This window comes from Lemur catta, chromosome 5, assembly GCF_020740605.2.
Source record: "Lemur catta isolate mLemCat1 chromosome 5, mLemCat1.pri, whole genome shotgun sequence".
NCBI lineage: Eukaryota > Metazoa > Chordata > Mammalia > Primates > Lemuridae > Lemur > Lemur catta.
The window spans coordinates 49918289-49939967 of NC_059132.1; the positions used below are offsets into that span (position 1 = coordinate 49918289).

Consider the following 21679-nt stretch of genomic DNA (forward strand, 5'->3'; position numbering starts at 1 on the left):
TGGGGGAGGGGGAGAGGCAGAGGACCTTGGTGGGAGAGGCCTGGGACAGAAGAGCCCCCTTAGCTGGGTCTGAGGAGCTGGCTGTTCCCCAGGAGAGGCCTGAGTGCACTGGCTATTGAACAGGTCACGTTTCAGAGTCTCAGTGACTTTGTTTAAAGATGAGTCACCCTGGTGACTTCCAGAACAACTCACTTTCTAAAGGACGTTTCCAAAACAAAAGCATTCCTTGTTTAGGCATCGGATTTCTCTTTAGTCCCTGAAAACCCCATTCCTAGTGGTCCTAAGCACCAGCCTCCGGGGGTTTCACTGCGTCAATCAGTCTGTGCCCCAAGCTGGACCGTGGAGAAGGGCGAGATGCACTGGCTCTCGACAGGGCACCCTGGCCCGGAACTGTCAGGCGCATGGCTCCGCATCTGACTTCTAATGCTGATTTTATGGGGAGAGTGTGCTCAGTGGGATTGCAAATAAATAAAGTAGAGTCCTGTGGATTGAACATCACTCTCGGGGGAATAAAAAGCTTGGTACATGAGGGGAACTGGAAGTGGGTCTGACAGCTAAGGTCCTAGTTAGGCCACTTCAGGATGTGAGGCCCAGAGAAGACACCCAGAGCATGCAGCATGGCCTTGCATTGCGGGGCTGCGGTGGGCTGAGGGATCTCCCTGGGGTCTCCACATTTCCACGGACTTGAGGCCACTGGAGATGAAATGTGCTGCTCATGTAACACTGAGGAGGGACCCTGAGACCAGTGGACTCTAAGAAAACACCATCAGTACAACCCTAAGTATGTGCTCCCATGTGTACCATTTCTTTATTTGTAAGTCACATGTAGGTACTATTGCACTGATATACCATGTACATTATAAGACAGACACAAATAACCACATGAAAAAGAATGCAATAAATTTGAATAGAAGCTCTACCATTTTCACCCTACACCTCTGTGGATGGCCTTGTGTACCCCGCGGTGCCCTGTGCCATCCTGGAGTCTGTATACATAAGGAGCAGAAACAATGTGCACACCGCTGACCATGTTCACATCTTTAGGGCAGTCCACACTTCTCCAACGGCAGTTGGCCAAAATAGTTATTATAAAAAAATCTAGATGACTTATTGACTGAGATTTAGGAAAGTCTGCCCAATAGCATCTATGAGAAAACATTTTTAGAACAATAATTTTTTCATTTTTCTGTAGAAACTGCCTTAACACTGGGAGGCTCTGCAAAAATTGACATCGTTTTACCCCACCCTCAATTTGGGATTGTTCTTGGAGTACCGCACATTGTGTGTGTGTGTGTGTGTGTGTGTTTCCTTATGCTATTAAAGCTGTCAGGCTAAAATTATGTTTTCTCTCTTGCTTACTCCAAGAGGACTGTAGACTCGGCTGCATGCTTTTCAAACCCCTTAAGATTTCCAGCATATTACTGCTGCCACAAATAGCCAAAGAATGCCACAGCCGCACGGCTTCAGAAATGCAGTACAACACACTTCTGCAATACAACACGCTTCTACATTCTTTCAGTTACTTTTTGGGATGATGAAGCATACATTTTCAAGCAGTGATCAGATGACCTAGTCTAATGCCCTCAGACTATAAAATTAAGCACCAGGGAGGACAAATGGTATTTATGAGATGGCAGAATCAGAGCCAGAACCAAAACTCCTGACTCCAGAATAGCATTCTCTCTACCACGGACAGCTTTTGGTTCTCAGATTTTCTCTTCACTCTGCCCTGGCTTCATGATACATGAGTGGCTGGGACACACAGCTGGGCTCTCATGTAGGGACTAAAGGGAACAGTCCCTAAAACCCTTTTGGTGCGCATCAATGGCTGTGCTACCTCAAAGACAGCCTTGAGATGCAGATTTGGCCTATCCACCTGATTTGCTGAGCTCCGTACAACCTTGCCAACCTGCTAAACACTTCTGACATCCTCTCCTTTAGCAGAGCCCCTGTAATCTGGCTAGAGCTGCCAAGGGTCTTACCACAAAGAAAGAAACTCCCCAGTCGAAAGAGTGAACAGAGACAAAGTGGATTCAGAGGGGGATGCAGGCCAGCTCAGCGCCTGTTCAACACTGCCTTCTTTGCTTGTGTCCTTCTCTCCTGAGCCGCTGTGTCTTCTCCTGCCATTGATCATAATGAATGAGGGCTGGGAGTGGACACACACTACGGTCAACCTTCAGTAGATTTTACAAATTCCAACCAGTATTTAAGTGTCCTTGCAAGAAGAAGGGTTGAGAAAGGGTTGGTTTCCCAGGACAAGATTTCAGATGCAGAGAACTTCTTCTGGTGCATGGATGGTCTTTGTCTTTTCCCACCTCTGGGTTTTGACGCAGCCTTCGCCAGCCGGTCATGGTGGTAGTATGTGGATGTGTGTTCAGGCATGAGAGGCTGGGGGCTGTCTTTCTTTTCAGGAGTATGCTCTGGGACAATGGTGCCCTGCCACTTAACACCAGGCAGAGGGGCTCTACAGTGGACAAACACGTGGCCAGCCTCTCCCATCGGCTTCCTACGTCTCCCATCTCTCTCCCCAGCTCTCCACAGAAGAGGCCACCCCGGGCAGCCAGATGCATTGGCACCTCACATCTGCAGACATGTCTCCGTGTGCCCCCCACATATCCAGGGCTCTGCCTTTGCTGTAGTGGAGCTGGGGAAATGGGAAGTGAGCGAAGGAAGTATGATAAAGCATGCCCATGCTCGGGGGAGGAGGGATGGAGTTGAACTTTGGGAAGGAGGGCTGGTTCAAAGATCTGCTCCTTCTCTTTTTCCTAATCCCCCAAAGGATAATGTGCAAACGTGAACAAGCTGGGTCAGGAAGCAGCCCAGAATCCTACCCACCCACCCACACCTGACATAAGATCTGGTTATATGTAGTCTGGGAGAAGAGAACTGGGAAGACCAGGATCACTGTCTCCAAGCCCTCTAAAGCATGCCTTGTTAAGAGGGATGAGGCTGCAAAATATAGAATAAGAACAATGGGTGGGAGTTGCATGGACAGAAATTTCAGTTCAAAAGAAGGAAGAATGTTGAACAATCAGGCTTTCTGACAATGGGACGGTAACTCTAGAGAGTTGTAGCTATCACTGGAGTACTGAGAGAGATCTGGACAACCACATTGTGGCTATGTTACTCCATTCAATGAGAGACAGCGTGTGTGTGGATAGCAGGTGGTTAGATATTTTCATTCTCTGACTCTGAAGACTGCGTAACATTAGGTCAAATCATCTATCAGTGTTGACCATTTCACACAGCCTTGTACTGTCACCACATCATCCTCCAGTTGAAAACCAAGTTATGTATGAGAAAGAAGCTGCCCTTAAGAAACAAAATAAACCAGGGGGGAGGGAAGACACCAGGACACCATGGATGACGCCTATGCCTGTGTAATCTCTTTAGGTACCACTTTCCTCACTCGTACAATGTGAGGGTGATAATGACAACAGATAATTGAGTGCTTGCTATGGGCCAGACACTGTTTTAAATACTTACATTAACTTGTTTAATTTTCACCGCTCACTGTTTGACAAATGCAGAAACACAGGCAAGGAGAACAAGTGCCTTACTGAAGGCTCTACAGCCAGTAAGAGGGAGAGGCAGGATGAGGCCCTGGTAGACTTCTATGTGTTCCATCCAAACACTCAGCGCAGTGCCTGGTACAAAGTTAGGGCCCAGGAGGGAGCACTCCGGAGCTGTGCTGTGAGACATTATGCGAGGTAACTAAAGTTCTCTGTGTCTGGTGTTCTCACTTGTAAAATGGGCATACAAATGTCTATCTCATAGAAAGGCTCCAAGATTAAATGATTTAATACATCTAAAAAGTTTAAACAATATAGGCCAATAATAACTGCTCCACAAATGTTACCTAATACCACACAAACATGCCCTAGATTACAAACACACACATAGGTGTTTAATATATTAATATAGCCTAAGGCTATGCCTATGTCTGTAGTATCCACACATAAAGGGCACTCACTCAGGAAGAATCCCAGTGGAGTAATGAGGCATCACTACCAACCACTTAACAGGACAGCAGAGAGTGTGTTTATCTGATCGCTTTGTGCTTAACCAAACCACAACTCATCTATACATAGGTTTTCAATTCTCTTGGATGATAGAGATTTTCCTATAGATGGTTATTCTCCCTGGAAACCTGTCAGTTTCTCCCTGAAGCTTGAATCAAGTGAAATTTCTAAGATTTGGATGAGTGGAGGAGAGGGAACTGCAGAAGCAACCCTAGAGACAAAAGGGGATGCTTTCCACTGGATCTTTCTGTAGTAAGTTCCTCAAGAGACACCAAGGACTGAATTGAGGGTAGAGACTGAAATTTTCTCCTGCAGCCTGGAGAGCCGGCGGCCCGCTATCGGGAGGACAGAGGTGCTGCCATCCTACCTGGTGAGCTTGGTGCCGATCTGTTGCCTCAGCTCCAGCCGCTCTTCATCCGTCTGCCTGGGAAGGATGTTCTTTTCTTCTAGCTCTCGCTTGGAAGGCCTGTTGCTGAGTTTGATGGCCAAGGAGTCCTTCCTGCAGACCTTCATGGCCAGGGAGCCTGCAGGAGGGAGAAATGACTTAATTAAGGCTGACACATATCTGCCCGGGCTCCGCCAGGGCCAACCCTGGACCATAAGGTGCCAGACAGGAAGGAAGTCATCAAGGGCTTAACACCGGAGAGTGGTGAAGGCCTCAGTGTGCAGAGTTCCTGCCACTGGCATGGCCTGAACTTCTAGCACTGTGCGGGGCATGTGGGGAGCACCCGGGGAGTCTGCGGCTGGAGCTCCGCTCTCCGGAACGCCCAGCATGCAGGCAGCATCACAAAGCAGGGCAGGAGCAGCGGTGGGGGTGCGGGACACTGCAGGGCAGGGAGACAGGCTTCCTGAGGAGGAGGGGCTGACCCCTCAAGGAGAGATGAGATTCCAACAGGCAGCAGGTTTGGGGGGATCTGCACCTGCCCAAGCTCCGTGGTGACAGATAAGCCAGGCGATTGCAGGACACAGAAGAGATCGCCTATGCTGGAGCTAGGGGGCAGGAAGGAGGATGAAGGTGGACAGACACAGCGGGGCCACTCTGGGGTGGGAGTGGAGGTGAGGGCTTTAAAACAGGCAATATCCCGCGGTTGCTCTTTCTTTTTAACATGAGGGTTTCCGAGCAGCCAGGGCAGGGCTTCCTTACTTCTGGTATAAATCCTTGGTTCTCAACCAGGGATGATTTTGCTCCCCAGGGCACACTTGGCAAGGTCTAGAGGCATTTTTGGTTATCACAACTGAGGTGGCAGGGAGAGGCTGCTATTGGCAGCTCGAGGACGGAGGCTAGGGGTGCTAAGCATCCTACAGTGAACAGCACAGCCCCTATGACAAAGAATGATCTGGTCCAAAATGCCAAGAGTGCTGAGGTCAAAGAAATCCTGGTATGAAACATTCAATCCTCTGGGTACGAAACAGCAAACGGAGCTAAGCAGCTGCTTCTCCATCATGGACGACGTGGGGCTTTGCCTGCCTTGCCAGGTTCCTCCTTGATATCGCTTTTAGCAGCTCACAGCTCACCAGGGCCCTCGCCAGCTCTCAATTTTAGCCTGTTAGCTGAAGCCTGGTGAGTACAGAGCAAGAGGATGGTACTGACAAGCAGCAAGTCTGGGGATTCCTCTGGGCTTTACTTAGTAGTGCTGTTCCTTCTGCCTCCACTGGTTTTAGAACATGAGCTTTGGAATCTGACGCAGCCACCACTAAATCCCAGAGCCCCCTTAGTGGAAGGAAGTGAGGCTCTGGGCCACCTCCTTACGTCCATTTTCTGCCGTTATCTGTAAAATGGGGGTAATAGTGTCTATGCCACAGAGGTATTCTGAGATAAAAGTAAGGGATTAAAATCTTAGCCTGTTGTCAGGCATACAGTATATATATTTAATACATAGTTGCTGTTATATATTTGTCCATTAAAAAGTTAACTACTTATCAGACCACAGTGATAGGTTTAGAACTTTACTTTCTTCATTTCTTCTCTTATCTCTTAGCCCATTTAAAGGTCTGAAATGAGAAATTTAAGTTCAGGCCTTTTAAAGTTGCCGAAATATGCTTAAAAATGAATTTGTTGCTTACACAGTGGTTAGCATTTCTGAGTGTTTTCTAGATGGGAACAGACTTTTAAGGTTTTTTTATCCCCTCCCTTATTAATTTGGAGGGAGGGGATTGTACCCCAAGGGAAGGAACACAGCCATCTGAAGAGGTAGGAGGTGGGGGCATGGTGTTGCGATTTTTAGAGTTATGAGGGCATTTTAAGGACATTTATGCTCTCATATTGTTGGTGTATGAAGTGAGTCCCTTGGAGGTTAATTGAGCTGCCCTCTGACCCAGGGCTAGTTAACACCACACTCAAGGGCAGTATGACCCAGGGCCAGTTAACACCACTCTCAGGGGCAGTATGATTCAGAGCCAGTTAACACCACACTCAAGGGCAGTATGACCCAGGGCCAGTTAACACCACTCTCAGGGTCAGTATGATTCAGAGCCAGTTAACACCATACTCAAGGGCAGTATGACCCAGGGCCAGTTAACACCACTCTCAGGGTCAGTATGACCCAGGGCCAGTTAACACCACTCTCAGGGTCAGTATGATTCAGAGCCAGTTAACATCACACTCAAGGGCAGTATGACCCAGGGCCAGTTAACACCACTCTCAGGGTCAGTGTGGCCCAGGGCCAATTAACACCACTCTCAGGGTCAGTGTGACCCAGGGCCAGTTAACACCACTCTCAGGGTCAGTGTGGCCCAGGGCCAGTTAACACCACACTCAGGATCAGTGTGACCCCAGGCCAGTTAACACCACTCTCAGGGTCAGTGTGGCACAGGGCCAGTTAACACCACTCTCAGGGTCAGAACCCAGTGGACAAGGCTCTCTGTCCACAATACCATGCTGCCCTCTGCCCACTGTAAAGAGGCTGGATGAACGTACTGGTATACAATGAGCTGTCATCATCTTCGTCCTCTTCCTCTTCCTCCTCTTCCCTTGTGTACAGGCAAGAAGAGTCTTCGTAGTCTGATTCATGAGGCACATTTTCTTTATTGTCATCACATTCAATCACAACAGTTGGCACTTGTCTTATTTCTGGAAGGCCCATAGGTCCTGCTTTTGTGACACCATCACCCGAGTGCAAACCAGAGCTGTGGTAAGAAGTGGAACAGGGGACCCGCGGCTCAGAGCTGTTTAAAGAGAAGGAGGAGAGAGGAAATTCATTTTGGCTAATGTTATAGAAATGCACTGGCACCATTTTCAAACTCAGTCGTCCGGTCCTAAGAGACAAAGGGCACACCGGGCAATTGAAATCCCATTTCTCATCTTACAGTTAATCATCATAGGACGGTAGAGTTTCCTGACGGTGGCGGTGGCATGGAACAGGGAGTAAGAATTATAATTCCCTGTGAATGGGTGGTGGTGATGGTTGCACCACAGTGTGAACACACTTAATGCCATTGAACTGTACGTTTTAAAATGGTTAAGACGATAAATTTTATGTTATGTGTGTTTGCCACAATGTTAAAAAATTTTTTTAAAAGCAGGGGTAAAGGATTAATTTGATAGTGGAACAAGAGATCCGGGAAGGAAAGATAATAACTAAGGCTCCAGTTTTCACAAGCTGTCCAGGGTGACTGATGGGACTTGAGTGTGGGAGAGACTGAAATGTCACAGGTGGAGACTCGGAGAAAGGCAAGGGGGGTGAGCAGAAGGCTGGAGATCCATGCGTGACACTGTCAGGGATGACCTAGAGAAAGTTCTCTCCCACGGACGGTGTCAGATCCTCAGCAAAGAGCCACAGGTGACGCCAGTCTGGTTTTTTTGTAAGGTCAGTTTTCTAAGAAGTAATGATGATGATATTTTTCATTCTAGCTCTTAAGTTGAGCCAACTACCATCAAATATATTCAATGTTTTAAAAAGCTATACAAGTTCATTGTTGGAAAATTAGAAAATATATATCATCAAAAATAAAGAAAATAGTTATTTTCTTAATAGCGTCTAAGGATGATATAAAAATTTAGAATTCTTTTAATGACAGGCTCTGCATAAAGTCCAGCAAGAATGAGAATATGGAGCCAGAAACACATAGCTAAATTTTGCAATTGTTTTTCAGATTAACTGGAAGTGGAATTTACATCTTTCATTTAAGGAATTTCTAAACATAGGAAACTCAGTGCATTTTACATCCAAAAGTGTCTGACACTGATAAGGAAATGGAGGATGAGGTTATGTTATAGATCAGTAAGATTTACATCTCAGTATTTTGTCTAAGACAAATCTTACTTACGACATATGAATGCATGAGTCTCCTTTGAAGCTTTCAATTATGCTTTAAATTATTGCTATGTCTAATGTAAATTCAATTAACTTTCTTCCTTCCATTGTTTCCCAAGAGCTGTTTTTCTCTTTGTATTTTCCACATAACTCTTCAGTGACACATGGAAAATCTAGTTAACACATTATGAGCTATAACATTTGAGGCAATGAACTAAATCAACTTAAAAAAAACCTCCAACTACTGAATAAGAATTAAAGCACATATTTACAAAAATGCAGCACCTTACGCAGTTTAAGTGGGCCCATTTCCCCCCTAATACAAACGGCAGTGGGAGCAGGACGGTGAAATACATGACAGATGGTCTCCAGCGTGACAATTATAACATGTGACTGGAAGATGGGCTGATGGGGAACTTCCTGCCACCCTGGAGGTGGCCCTTCCATCGGGCACCAGCAGCGACTGCATTCCAGGAGTGCCTGGATTTCCACACTGGGTACTGAAGGAAATAGGAATGCAAGAGGCAAAAATGTAATCCATGGCGTGTGTTTTGTCCCAATCCTGACTTTCCCTCTCCCCTCTTTACAGTTTAATAGCAATGGTTCCCACGAAGGCACAGAGCTTGGGATGCGGCAGCTGGGAGCCAGGATGCAAAGCAGCCCGGAGATACTCTTATCTGGTGGGAAGAATCTTTTGCCGAAAGAAAAAAAAAAAACTGGAGACCAGAAAGCATGAGTTTCTTAAGGTAGATGGCTCCAAACTGATTCAAGAGGACAGAGAAGGGAGAAATATTATGTAAATGAACATAAGCAACTCATCCCCAAGGTAGTTTGTGATAAACAAGAAGCTGCGGTTTCCTCTCCCTCAAAGACACACGGGAAGTGTGAGACCTTCTTGAGTAGGATGGGGTTACACGGGGGACCCCCAGCTGCTTTGGCAGGGACCAGGGACCAGGGACCAGTCCTGGTAGTCAGCAGCTGCCCGCTGGGGGCGCTACAGAAACAGCTGGAGACCTCTGGGGCCAGTCAGGTCATTTTCCTGAAGTGTGACTCCTAGCGCCTGCTAGAATGCGCAACTTCCTTAAGAACGAAGGAGGTGGTTTCCAGGAAGCTAGGTGAATCGACCAAAAGGGGTTTCAAATATTCTGTTAATAAACATCCACCGAATGCCAACCACGTGTCAGGAAAGGTCCTGAGAGGAAGACAAATACCCATATATTTGTAACCATGGAGAACCCCAGGAGAGCAAAAAAAGAGAGGAGAAGGAGGCTGGAAAGGTTATCACGGGCCCTCAGTTTGAGGAGTCAAGTCAGATCAGAGGCCACGATTTGCCACTCACTCTCTTACTCTCTTGTTGGCACTGGGCAAATTGATGAACCTCTGAGCTCGGCTTCCTCAACTGCAGAAGTGGGCAAATCATGTCTTTTTTTAGGGCTGGTGCATGTGAAGTAGCCCATTGGCCTGGCCTTAAATGAGACCCTCACTTGTTCTTTACAGAAATGGCCCCCCAAGTGCTTTCGCAGCAGGCCCAGTTTCCGTCCATTCCCTACACTTCTGTCAGAGCGGCCTCCTAAAGCTCGGATCTGCAAGCCTCGCCCATTAGAATGTTGAAGGCCGCCCCAACCTACACGACCAGTGATCTAGGAATGACAAATGGAAAACCAGTTCACACATCATGAGCTATACTATTCGAGGCAAAGAACCAGACCAACTCCAATGCAGTGTCTCATTATGTCTGTCCTCTGCCCCTGGAGGTGGTGGGTAGAAAAGGGAACATCCAGCAGAACGTCAGTCTCAGCAATACCGCTTCTATATACTAGACTGTCATGTAGAAGATTTGCTCAAAATAAAGGCCTTCATTGCAAAAAAGAGGTGAAAACCACTAGCCCTACAAGCAGCAGTTAAAACATAGTGTGATGTGCTTCCCACACTCTGTACAATATGGCCCACGTAATTAACCCAGCCTCATTTCCCCCTCTCGCCTCTGTCTCCAAACAGCTACCCCTGGTCACCTGCAACTATGCGTTCAACACTCTCGGGACTGGAACGTGCACCCATCCCATCTTCACTCCATTCATTCCTATCTTTTACAACTTGTCTCAGGCAACGCCTTGCCTGTGTTCACGGGAGAGTGCTCAACTGTGAAGGTCATGACCATCTGCGTACCATTTTCCCCTTTCCACCCAGGCTGTAGGCTCCCGGCAAGACAGGAGCCATGTCTCGTGTTCGTCTTGGTGCTGGTACCATGCCTGATGCAAAGTGGACACAGTCATTGTTTACTGTTTTAGCTGAAGGAAAGAAATATGAGCTGGAATGACTGCTACTTAGATGCATTTGTAAGTGGTTGACAAACCATATTTAAAGGCATTAATTAAGAAATTGTTTCAAATTTAATTTTTAGGAAGGCATCTCATGGTGTACTGCAGGGATGTGGTGCCCCAGACTCCGCTGGCACCTTTATCAGTGGCTTAGATAATGACAGAGAGGACGTCCTCATTGAGTACATGGAAGAGCAAAGGTGGAGAACAAGAGGAGGGAGAGTGAAAAAAAGGAACATTTACTGCAAGTGTCACCCACCGTTCTAGAACTTTCACATATAGCATCTTACTTCACCTTTATAACAACCCTACAGGACAGGTGGTATTACCCCTATTTTATGAAACAGGAAATTGAAGCTCCGAGAGGGGAGTTTACAGGCCCACAACCCGTTAAAGGAAGGAGTTGGAATTTGAGCCCACTCTGTCACAATATTCTGTATCCCAAAGTTGAACCATGATACTTAACGAGATTGTATACTTTGGTTAAACACAAACCCTACTAACTATACCCATGCAAAATGGGGGAAAGATCATGCCTTGTCAACAGCATGTGTAAAAAATGGGCATCATTACTTTACAGCTGTTTTAGATCTTACTAACCGAGGTGAGTAATAGTGCTCTGCCCTGCCATGAGCAGGCCACTCCTGGGCATTGAGTTTAAAGCAGAAGTCCCCAACCTTTTTGGCACCCAGGACCGGTTTCATGGAAGACAAAGTTTTTTCCTTGGATGGGGGTGGGGAGGGTGGGAGGGAGGCAGAGCTCAGGCAGTGATGCAAGCGATGGGGACTGGCTGTAAATACAGATGAAGCTTCCTTGCTGTCTGCTGGTCACCTCCTGCTGTGTGCTCCCTCTGCCCCCGTTCCTTGTCCTAAGTTTCATGGAAAACAATTTTTCCATGGACAGGGGTGGGGTGGGGTGGGGATGGCAGAGTTCTACAGCCCAGTCCCTAACAGGCCATGGACTGGTACCAGTCCGCAGCCTAGGGGTTGGGGACCACAGGTTTAAAGGATTCATCTTAGACATTGGGTTCAGAATTGTCAGGGCGGTGAGGGGACCCATCTGTTTACCCATCGTTGTGGCTGCTTTGGAACCAAAATGGTAGAGCAGAATAGTTGCAACAGAGCTTAAAATACTTACTACTATCCAGTTCTTTACAGAAAAAGTTTTCTGAGCCCTGATCTAAACAAATGTTTCCTAAACCTCGATCATACTCACACCTCCTTAATATTTCGTGTATGCCATCTTTATCCTTAATATTTTGTGTATGCCATCTTTGAAGTCCGTTCACTATTGTTTACTTTGTATTTTTAAGTCAATACAGTACTTTTTAAAAAACTTCAACACTATTGTAGCCTCATCTTAAGCAAATATTTTTGTAACCACAGGCTATATATGGTAATTATATGTTTATAACATGTTAAGGTAAATACATATTTTTATATCTATAATCCACGTGTTAATATTGACATACATATAACATTTAATAAAATAGTAAAACTTATAAAAGGCTGTTCTAAGCTTATTTTATGCACCACTAATTATGGAAATAACACATTTTGGTTAAATGTTGGCCTAGCAGACCAGGCTTTTTTTTCAACATGGGCATGACTGACATTTTGGGCCGGACAATTCTTTGCTTTGGGGACTGTCCTGTGCACTGTAGTGTGTTTAGCAGCACTCCTGGCCTCTACCCTCTAGATGCTAGTAGTATTTTCTCCAAATCTCTGTATGTTGCCAAATGTCCTCCAGTGGACAAAACTGTTCCATACAGGGGAAACACTGGCCTACAGCATCCACAGTGGCTTTGCTAGTGCTGCATTCTCGGAGTTGTACCACATGAGTCTCTTTAAAAAGCCACTTAGGTATTGATTATCAGGAATTTGCAGTATTCACTGGATGATGGAGAATTGTCCATATCCTATCACGCAAGTTCCTGACTTGCTGTCCCTCAGGCTGGCATTCTGGGGGCTGTATCAACACTCTGATGCTTTTGGGGTCCCACTCAGCTATTTGCATCCCTGCTTTCATTCCTGAGCCATTACCCCTAACGCAAGAGCTCCAAAGTGGTTCTTGAGTGAATCAGCTTTTCTCATTATGTTGCCCAGATCAGTGATTTACTCAATGACACTCTAGTGGCCTGAAGGAGTCACCACATCTTCCCAAGTACCTGTCAAACTCCCTGAGGAACAGCTGAGTCATGTAATAAAATCTATTCTGGACCATTCACGTCAAAACTCTTTGGCATTAAGCATTTAGTTTGTTCTGAATTCAAACGGACTTCACTACCAATGGGCTGTGTTCACTGTTCCTCTTCCCATTGGCTGACTAGCTTCTAAACCACAGCAAAACATAAAGCACCTCATCCTAACCCCCTGGTTAGAGGCTTTGTTAATTCTTACTGGATTATTATAGATAATGATGATAAAAGTTAACATTTTTTTTAACACTCACACTATACCACGTATTGATCCATTTGAGCCTCACAACAACCCTAGAAGATAGGTACATTTTGACCCCCACATTTTGGAGAGGAAAACATGAAAGCACATGACCAAGGTTACACAGCCAGAGGAGTGCAGGCATTATTGAACTCGGTCAGACTACAGAACCAATCTCTCACTGATGTCACTGACTGCTGCCTGCACAGAAGCAGTGGTCCTGCAATGTCTCTGAACCTTACTCTTCTTCCAGAACCTCCCTCTCCCCACCACCACCTAGTCCAGCCTCTATACTGCTGTCAAACAGGTCTGATCATGTAATTCTCCCAATTGAAAGAGGCTAGACGGTACTCACTGTACTGGATAAACTCTCCCTCTTTGGCATGGACTAGGAGGCATCTCATGATCTGATCCTCAGCTCCTTTGGATCTTGTGATACTATTCCGTACCATGTTCCCAGAGTTCCAGCCACACCAGGCCACTTGCCACTGCCCAAGTACATTGTAGACTCCCATCGTCACTCTGCCTCAGAACTCCCCTGTCAGTTTAGCCTGGAGCATCCTACCCATCCTTTGGCGATGGCTCAAATCTCACTTCATTTGAGCAGCTTTTCTGATTTTTTCCAGTGGAAATCAGTCCCTTCTCACCAACACAGCTCCTGCTCCCACCTCTGCCATAGCATCTGTCGCATTATGTTATAATTACACGCGTGGCTAAGCACCTGCCCCACCCCCACGGACTGGGAGCCTCTCAAAGGCAGAGGCTGATTATTCACAATCTTCCTGCCCCAGCCTCATCACTGCGCATGTCTTCGGAACTGATGGAAAAGCCAACCGGATATTTGGCATCTCTCAGAATCAGAGTAGGCCACATTACATTTTTAATTACTTAATTTACTAAAATAATGATCCCTGACCCTTAGACAGAGAGTCTTGCAGGTGTAGGAAAAGTATCCTTGTGGAAGGAGAATTAAGGTTTTTGGAAATAGTGATCTGGAGTTCTCTTTCCTAACAAGAAAATCCCAACAGCAAAGACACTGAGAATCTATGCAAGGAAGGGAGCAATGGGACCTGCGTGCCTTCCACCCAAGACTGCATGTGCGCGGGTGACAGAACAGAGAGAGCTCATGGTTATTCCATTTTCCCAGTTCTGTACTCACAGGCTGCCAGTCTACTTCAGTTAGGACCATCCAGAGTTAGGTTGCTTTGTAAGGTGAGGTCATTGGGCTAGATGAGATCTGTAAGGTTTCCTTTTATACTAACATTCTGTGATGAATTCAAACAAACACCAAAGGCTTAAATTATTCTCTAGGGGAATAAAAAATAACTTCTGCTTCCTATCATCTAGGTAGCCCCAAATAATATAATTTTCCTGACGAATAGAGACAAACAGGTAGAAACGGAAGCCAGTTCCATGATGTTTACAAGATGCTGGACAGTTGCACCATTCTGGAACATTTCCCTTCTACTACTTACATACACCAGGGGGTTCCATGGCTCAGGATGAAGGGGCAGGAGCATCTTTCAAAACAACCACAACAGCCAACACAGACTGTGAGTGTCCTACGAAAGTGGATTGTAAATGTTCATCAGCTCACTTAATCTTCACAAAAACTTGCAGAGTTAAGAAGCATATTGTTATTATCTTTATTTTTATGGATGAGGACATTAAGAGCCTGAGAACCTGAGTGATCACATGGCTATGGTCACAGCAGGGACATGAACTTGGGTCTTCTCACTCCAGGGCCTGTGCTCTTTCCATGAACCACAGCAATGCCTGTTCCTTTCCCATATACGTACCCGCTGACTATGAAGTGCAATTTATACCACAGATTTTAAAAAGCTGTGGAATATAACAATTATCTTCATAACAAAAAGCAAGGATAACAGATGTTCACAACACCCAATACTCTGTTGCTATGAATTCTGCTGTGAAGAGCCCCTCCTGGGGACCACTGTAGAACCCACGGGGAGCGGGCTGCCTTCTAGACTTGGGGTACCACAGTGTTTGTGTGAGTAGCACAGGGCTGGGGTGAGTAGGTGTGCAGAGAAAACAGGCCACAAGAGGAAGGAGAGAATAATTAACAAGCTGGACAACCCAACCTTGGATAATAGAGTATTACCAATAAAAAGGAGGCATGCCATGGGGTTAGTGGGTATTGTGGCCACATTAATGACACATTTCTGTGAGAAAGGACAGGTGTTACCATCACTCTCCTCTTACTACCCTGTGCCACATCATATTCCGTATTTTTGGTGTAATATCTGTCCCTCCCACTGAAAAGTAAGCCCAGCAGGACGAGGACATTGCTGTGTCCTTGCCCTCCCCCCAGAGGGAACAGGGAAGAACGAACAGAAGTTTACCTAAAAACAGGACGCAGGCCATTTACAAAAGAAGCACTAAAAAAAAAAAAAAAAAAAAGAAGGGATGTGGAGAGTTTGCGAGTAAAATGGCATTCTTGAGTTGGGAAAGGCACATGCTGAAATCTCTCCTTTCTTTCGTCCCATCCCCACGGCTCCTTAGGGAAGTGAAAAGCTTTATTTTCTCCCATCCATCCTGTCTCCGTCAAGAATGACTTTTTTTTTTTTACGAATGACCTTTAATGCATCTTCTTTCTGGGAAACTCAACTCTCTTCTTCGACTCTGCTAGACTGAGCAGGAGACACGGAGGTTGAGAACACAGTGGGGCCTCTCTGATAATCATCCCCCGCCGCCATTTTCCTACCATTTAAATGGACACGTTTCTAAGAAATCTCTAGACTTTGAAAATGAAGAGACTGACTTATGTTTCATGTTCATTACTGGGTGAGGGCAAGGCTCAGACCTTACTTTAAATAACTGATAAATAAATGAATGCCAGGACAGCTACTAGTCCGGTCATTACAACAGCTGTTCCCCTTTCGAGGGAAATTTACGGTCACCACTTTCTCTCCATTCCAGGGTGCAGACAGGTGAGCAGGGACGCACTGTGACCCATGCATGAGGGGCGAATTTCTGGGTATCAGACACCTTTGAAACTCTTGTAGGGAATCAAGGGCAGGTTGTGAAATTAAAAATCACTGTCTCTTTTAAATTCTCAATCTTCTCTCAAAAATGCTTGGAAACCATTCTACCATTACTTCTAAAGAAAAATGTGTAATCAAGGGATATTGCTTTCTGGTATCTGATTTTAAATGCACCAAGTGTTAAAATGATAAAAAAATATATTAATCTCTTCAAAGGACAGAGAAAATTTTATTAGCTACAAATATGACACTGAAAATGAAATTAAACTTCAATAGGAACAGCTTTTGTAATTTAGTCTGCACGAGTTATAAAGAGAGTTTTCAGAGGGGAGAGAGAACAAGCAGCTCCTCTTGCAGACCAAAAAATGTGTGAGAAATTATGCTGCAAATTGCAGTGCCTGAGGCTGAAAAATAACAGAAATAACCACTGTGGCCCAAGAAAATAGTTAATCAGCTTCATTTTAAGAAAGCAGGCATACATTGTGTGGTTTAGCATGGCCTGGGATTAGCCTTCTAAGATAAGAAATGCAACATTAGAGCTTTTGTTTTTTTGCTGGATTTTAGTCAGCAGGAAACTATGCTGTTCTATATATAGACCAGGGTACTGCGACTTCCTGAGTAGAGAATGTATTTTGAGTTTCTTTCTTTCTAGCAGGGGTAATGGATTTAAATTAATTCATTCACAACCTCTGTCCTTTCAGAGACCAGTGACCTACATTTCTGAAATATCGCCTGAGATTGGGATGTGATGAATAAAACCGTAGGACATACAGAGCCTATTCAGCCATAAAAAAAAAAAAAATGGTGAACTAACACCTCTTGTATCAACCTGGATGGACTGGAGACCATTCTTCTTAGTGAAGTATCACAAGAATGGAAAGATAAATACCACATGTACTCACCATCAAATTGGAACTAATTGAGCAACACTTATGTGCACATATGGATATAAAACTCACTGGAAACCAAGCGGGTGGGAGGGGATGGGTAAATTCACACCTAACGAGTACAATGCACACTATCTGGGTGATGGGCACACTTATAACTTTGACTCAAACTGTACAAAAGGAATTTATTAATACGTAACCAAAACGTTTGTACCCCCGTAATACTCTGAAATTAAAAAAAAAAATTGTAACCTCTCAAAAAAAAAAAAATACAGAATCTGACCATCAGCTGCCTACCCCCGGCAGTCTCCATTTCTGATGGAGAAACCAAACAGTGGTGGCTTTTCTACTTGACTTTGTGTCTAGAACATCAAAGAATGTTCTAGGTCATGCTTGGCTGGGCAGGCGGTACCAGAATGGCAAGACGCAGAGTAAGCAGGACTGTGTGAGTCGCAGCTGGGCCGTTTACTAGCTGTGCCTCTTAGTCTCTGGGTCCTCATCAGTGAAATGGAGAAATCTACTTGACCTCCTCACAGGCAGCTGCGAGGTCAGAGGGCAATGCCAGTGCAATGTGCTCATGAACATCAACCTTGGTAGTTGCTGTTTTAACGATGGATGCATTTAAACACCAGCCATTTATCACAAACTAGTCACTATGGATACTATCCACTAATTTATTAAAATACTTTCTTTAGCATTTTTCTATTTTTGACCTGAAAAACCTTTCTGGACAACGGTTTCTAAGACAATCAAAAGAATCAATATTCATGCATCAGGAAAGGGCAGGGTTTCTACTGAAGTAAACACAGGAACCCAAGAGTAGATTCTTTCTCTTTTGAAAATACACTTTCTTTTTTATCCTCTTAAGACTTCAAAAGATGCTAATGGTTTGCATGGTCTCATTTCAGCTTTCCGCTAACCAGTTTGCTTGCCAACCTTGCAGATAATGGGTCTTGCTCACAATGACATTACCTTGCCCCAAAATGGTATTATGGCCCTTGGAATAGCAGTTAAAATTGAAAACCAATATGTATATGCAGCCACTTAAAGATGATAAAAATAGGCTTTAAAAATCAAAGAACTGACCTAAAGTAAGAGGTTGATAACTCCGGCCTCCAAGGGACAAGGACAAATGTCTAACAAGAAGTGCATGAGATTTTGAAGAGATAGTCTTAAATATAAAAAGACAATCGTTCCCTGGAAACAAATTTCATTAAAAAATGTAGTCCATTTGCTATATGATGATAAAACCCTGAACTTCAAATCAGTGCCACTTCACAAGCAAGTAACACCTAGGTATTCAGAGTTTCATTCTTGCTATAGCACCCATTCACATCTGTTTATTATCATGGAACACCCTCGCCTACAGGTGAAACATAAACATAAGCCAATGCAATAATTACGTTAGATTGTTGAGGCCAAAAGAAACCCTGGGGATCGTCTAGTTCAGAACCAAGAATTATTCTTTAGAATTTCCTGTAACCCTGAGACAACATAAACAAAATTAACTGTCATCATGAAATGTATTTATCCAAAGATTATAAATTATATTGTGCTCTCTGAAAGGCCTAAAAATAATTATGAGGTAATAGAATTTTAGAGAAGGGCAGGGGATTTGGGAGGCTACTGATTTCAATTTCTTCTGTCCAATGTAAAAATTATTCCTTTTTCAATATTCTTAGCTGGGCATGGTGGCTTGTGCCTGTAATCCTAGCACTTTGGGAGGCTGAGGCAGGAGGATGACTTAAGGCCAGGAGTTTAAGACCAGCCTGGGCAACATGGTGAGACCTTATCTCTACAAAAAAAAAAAAAAAAAAAAAGAAAGAAAAGAAAAGAAAGAAAAAAAATTAATTAGCCAGGCATAGTGGCAAGCACCTATAGTCCCAGCTACTCGGGAAGCTGAGGCAGGAGGACGGCTTGACCTCAGAAGTTACAGGTTACAGTCAGCTATGATTACACCAGTGTACTATTTTCTGAGCAACAAAGGGAGACCCTGTCTCTAAAAAACAAAAAAGGGACATGATAAGCAAATAAACTGTTTATAGGCTTATATTTATCAATATTATCAATTTAAAGGAAAGACTAAGTGTTTTGTTATTATGTATCTATTACGATGACTGGCATGCCATGTTCAGTAAGTGTTGCTAAGAATTCAAGAAGATTCTGGAACCTTCCTGGGTCTGGTTGACCATCACTGGTCTGGCCTATCTCAACACAGGTGTACATCTAGTATTCCATTAGAGATAAACCTATTCTATTTTTTAAATTTTTCACATTAGAGTTAATCCACTTTAATATATCTAACCTGGAGTTATAGAGTTGGACATGTCCTTAGCAGGCTATTTGACCTGTATGTTTTTTCTTTATGGAAATACATGAGTAAACCATTGGATCTGTCGCTGGCCTGATCTTTCTTAAAGATCCCCAATGTCCTTCCTAATGGTTCTTAGGTTCTTCCTTAAGTCTGATCACAAACTTCCATCATTACTTTCATTTTCTATGATCTGTCTTCTAAAAACCTGGAGAATAAATGCCAACTTCCTTCCTTTTCTTATTAAAAATCTCATTCACTCATCTGGAGACAGTATATCACTCCTCCCTTTAATACGCCTGGAATGTTCTCTCATTCCCTTTCTCCTTCTTCATCTGGTTATTCCTCTCTTTTAGATTTCAGTTTAAATGCAGCTCTTCAGAAAAGACCACCCTGAATCCCACAGACCAGCTGACAGCTTCTGTTGAACACGCTCCTCCTACCCTGCGTCCTCACGGGCATTGATTTGCCCAGTCTATGCTCCCAGCAGATTCCAAGCTCCCCTGCGGGCAGCACCTTCTATATTTTGTTCGCTGCTATGGCCCTAGCACCAAGCACACAGCCTGGTCCAGAAAAGGTGCTCAGTAAAAAATTGTTGATTTCTGGTTGACTAAGCAAACACAGGTAACTTCCCTTCTCTTTTCAGGGCTTGTTTTGTAAACTCGAAGTTTACAAATCAGTGGTTGCCTGAAATTTTCTCCTGGCAGATGTCAGAGCTTTCCTGATCTAGCTGCTGAGAGATTCCAGGATAGGAAAAGGTAGATAAAGAATGAACTAATTAGAAAGGTATTTATTTGTTCATTTTTAAGGCCAATATGTAATACATTTATCTCAGCAGAACTAAATGTGTGGTACCTAAAATTTCTTAAACCAAAACCCATTGGGTGAAAACAAAGCATCATTAAAAATATCAATTGACTATTGATAATGCATGAATGATAACAGTAACCAAAATGTGTTAATATTTTACCTTTTTAGTTCAAACTCAGATTCCAATGATTCTTTCCATGTGAATATACCTGGTCTACTAATACACTCCTCTACTGGTTTTCCTAGGATATACACTCATTCCCTTCCTCTCCCTTTACCTAATTGGTCCTACTTTTCAGATTTCAGTGTAAAATTCTGATGTTAACTTTCCAGGTTTAGTCCAGGGGTAGTGGATAGAACTGGACCATCAGCTATGAATCCCTACACCTCAGCCATCTGCTGGAGGAGCTAAGGGTGATCATCTCCCCAATTTATCGTTTATGCTGAATTTGCTCAAAGACTATTAAAAGAAGGAACGATGTACTTCAACAGCTGAAGTTCATAATCAAAACTATAGTATCTTGAGCTCTAGTTTGATATTACCAGGTATGACAAGCTAAGATCTAGGTTTAACATTGAAGGAGGAACTCTATACACCTTGCTTCTAATATCAAATGAAACAGGAACAGCCGAATAGGGGATGCAAGAGCATATCCACAGCTAAGGCCTGTTCCTATAATTAAGGGAGTTTATAACAAAACATTGGTTGCAATAATAAATTAAAATACCTTTCCATGTCAAAGATCAAAATAGCTTTTTAGGAAACCCACTCAATAAATGTGTTCAGCATACTTCCTACGTGACAGGTTCTATTGCAGATTGAGGGCAGAATGGTCGTAGCCCATTTGTGCTGCTATAACCAAATAACTGTGACTGGGGAATTTATAAAGAACAGCAATGTATCTTCTCACACTTCTGGAGGCTGGGAAGTCCCAAAGCAAGGCACTGGCGGGTTTGGCTGTCTGGTGAGGGCTGCATCGTCCAGAGGGGAGAAATGCAGTTTCCTCACACGGCACAAGGTGGAAGGACAAAAGAACTTAAGCTGCTGGGTAAAACCTCTTTTAAAAGGGCCTTAGTCCCATTCAGGAAGAAGGAAGTCCCATGGCCTTATCACCTTTCAAAGGCCCCACTTGTTAATATGATCACATTGGCCATTAAGTTTCAACATCTGAATTTTGGAGGGGACACGTTCAAACCACAGCAAATCAGAAGACAAGAATGGTCCCTGCCCACATTTAAGAGAGAACATGTAGAGAAACACGAAACACGATGCAAGTGTGCGACACGGGTGTGTGCAGACAGGGGCAGCCCCAAGGGGGGCTGAGCTCTGTGTGAGAACCCAAGAAAGGATCACAGAGGATGTGGCATTTTAATAAAGTCTTGAAGAATAAGTAAGATTTTTCTTTGCAAAAGAAGTTGGAGTGGGTGGTAGAAGAGAAGATGGAAGAGAGCACATTCCAAACGGAGAGAACAGTTGGAATTGTTAGAATAAGAAAAATACAAAAGGTTAAAGACATTAATATAAAAGGCTTAAGGCCACCAATACCACTTAAAATTTATATTTAATATATGTCTTGTCAGAACCCAATCCTTCAATAAGAAGCGGATTAACAGGAGTTACTAGAGCCTCCCCAT

The 21679-nt window shown here is 44.2% G+C and overlaps 1 protein-coding gene across 6 annotated transcripts in view; it reads right to left on the reverse strand.

Moving 5' to 3' along the window:
* The window catches only part of PHACTR1 (phosphatase and actin regulator 1), a 499845-nt gene that overhangs the window by 41409 nt on the left and 436757 nt on the right, over positions 1-21679 (reverse strand). For all 6 annotated transcript variants that reach the window (XM_045551755.1, XM_045551754.1, XM_045551756.1 and 3 more), the window contains 2 exons: positions 6940-7187; positions 4390-4546 (listed from right to left, as the gene is read on the reverse strand). In XM_045551755.1, the coding sequence (XP_045407711.1) occupies positions 4390-4546; positions 6940-7187 (405 nt within the window). The remainder of the gene's footprint in view (positions 1-4389; positions 4547-6939; positions 7188-21679) is intronic.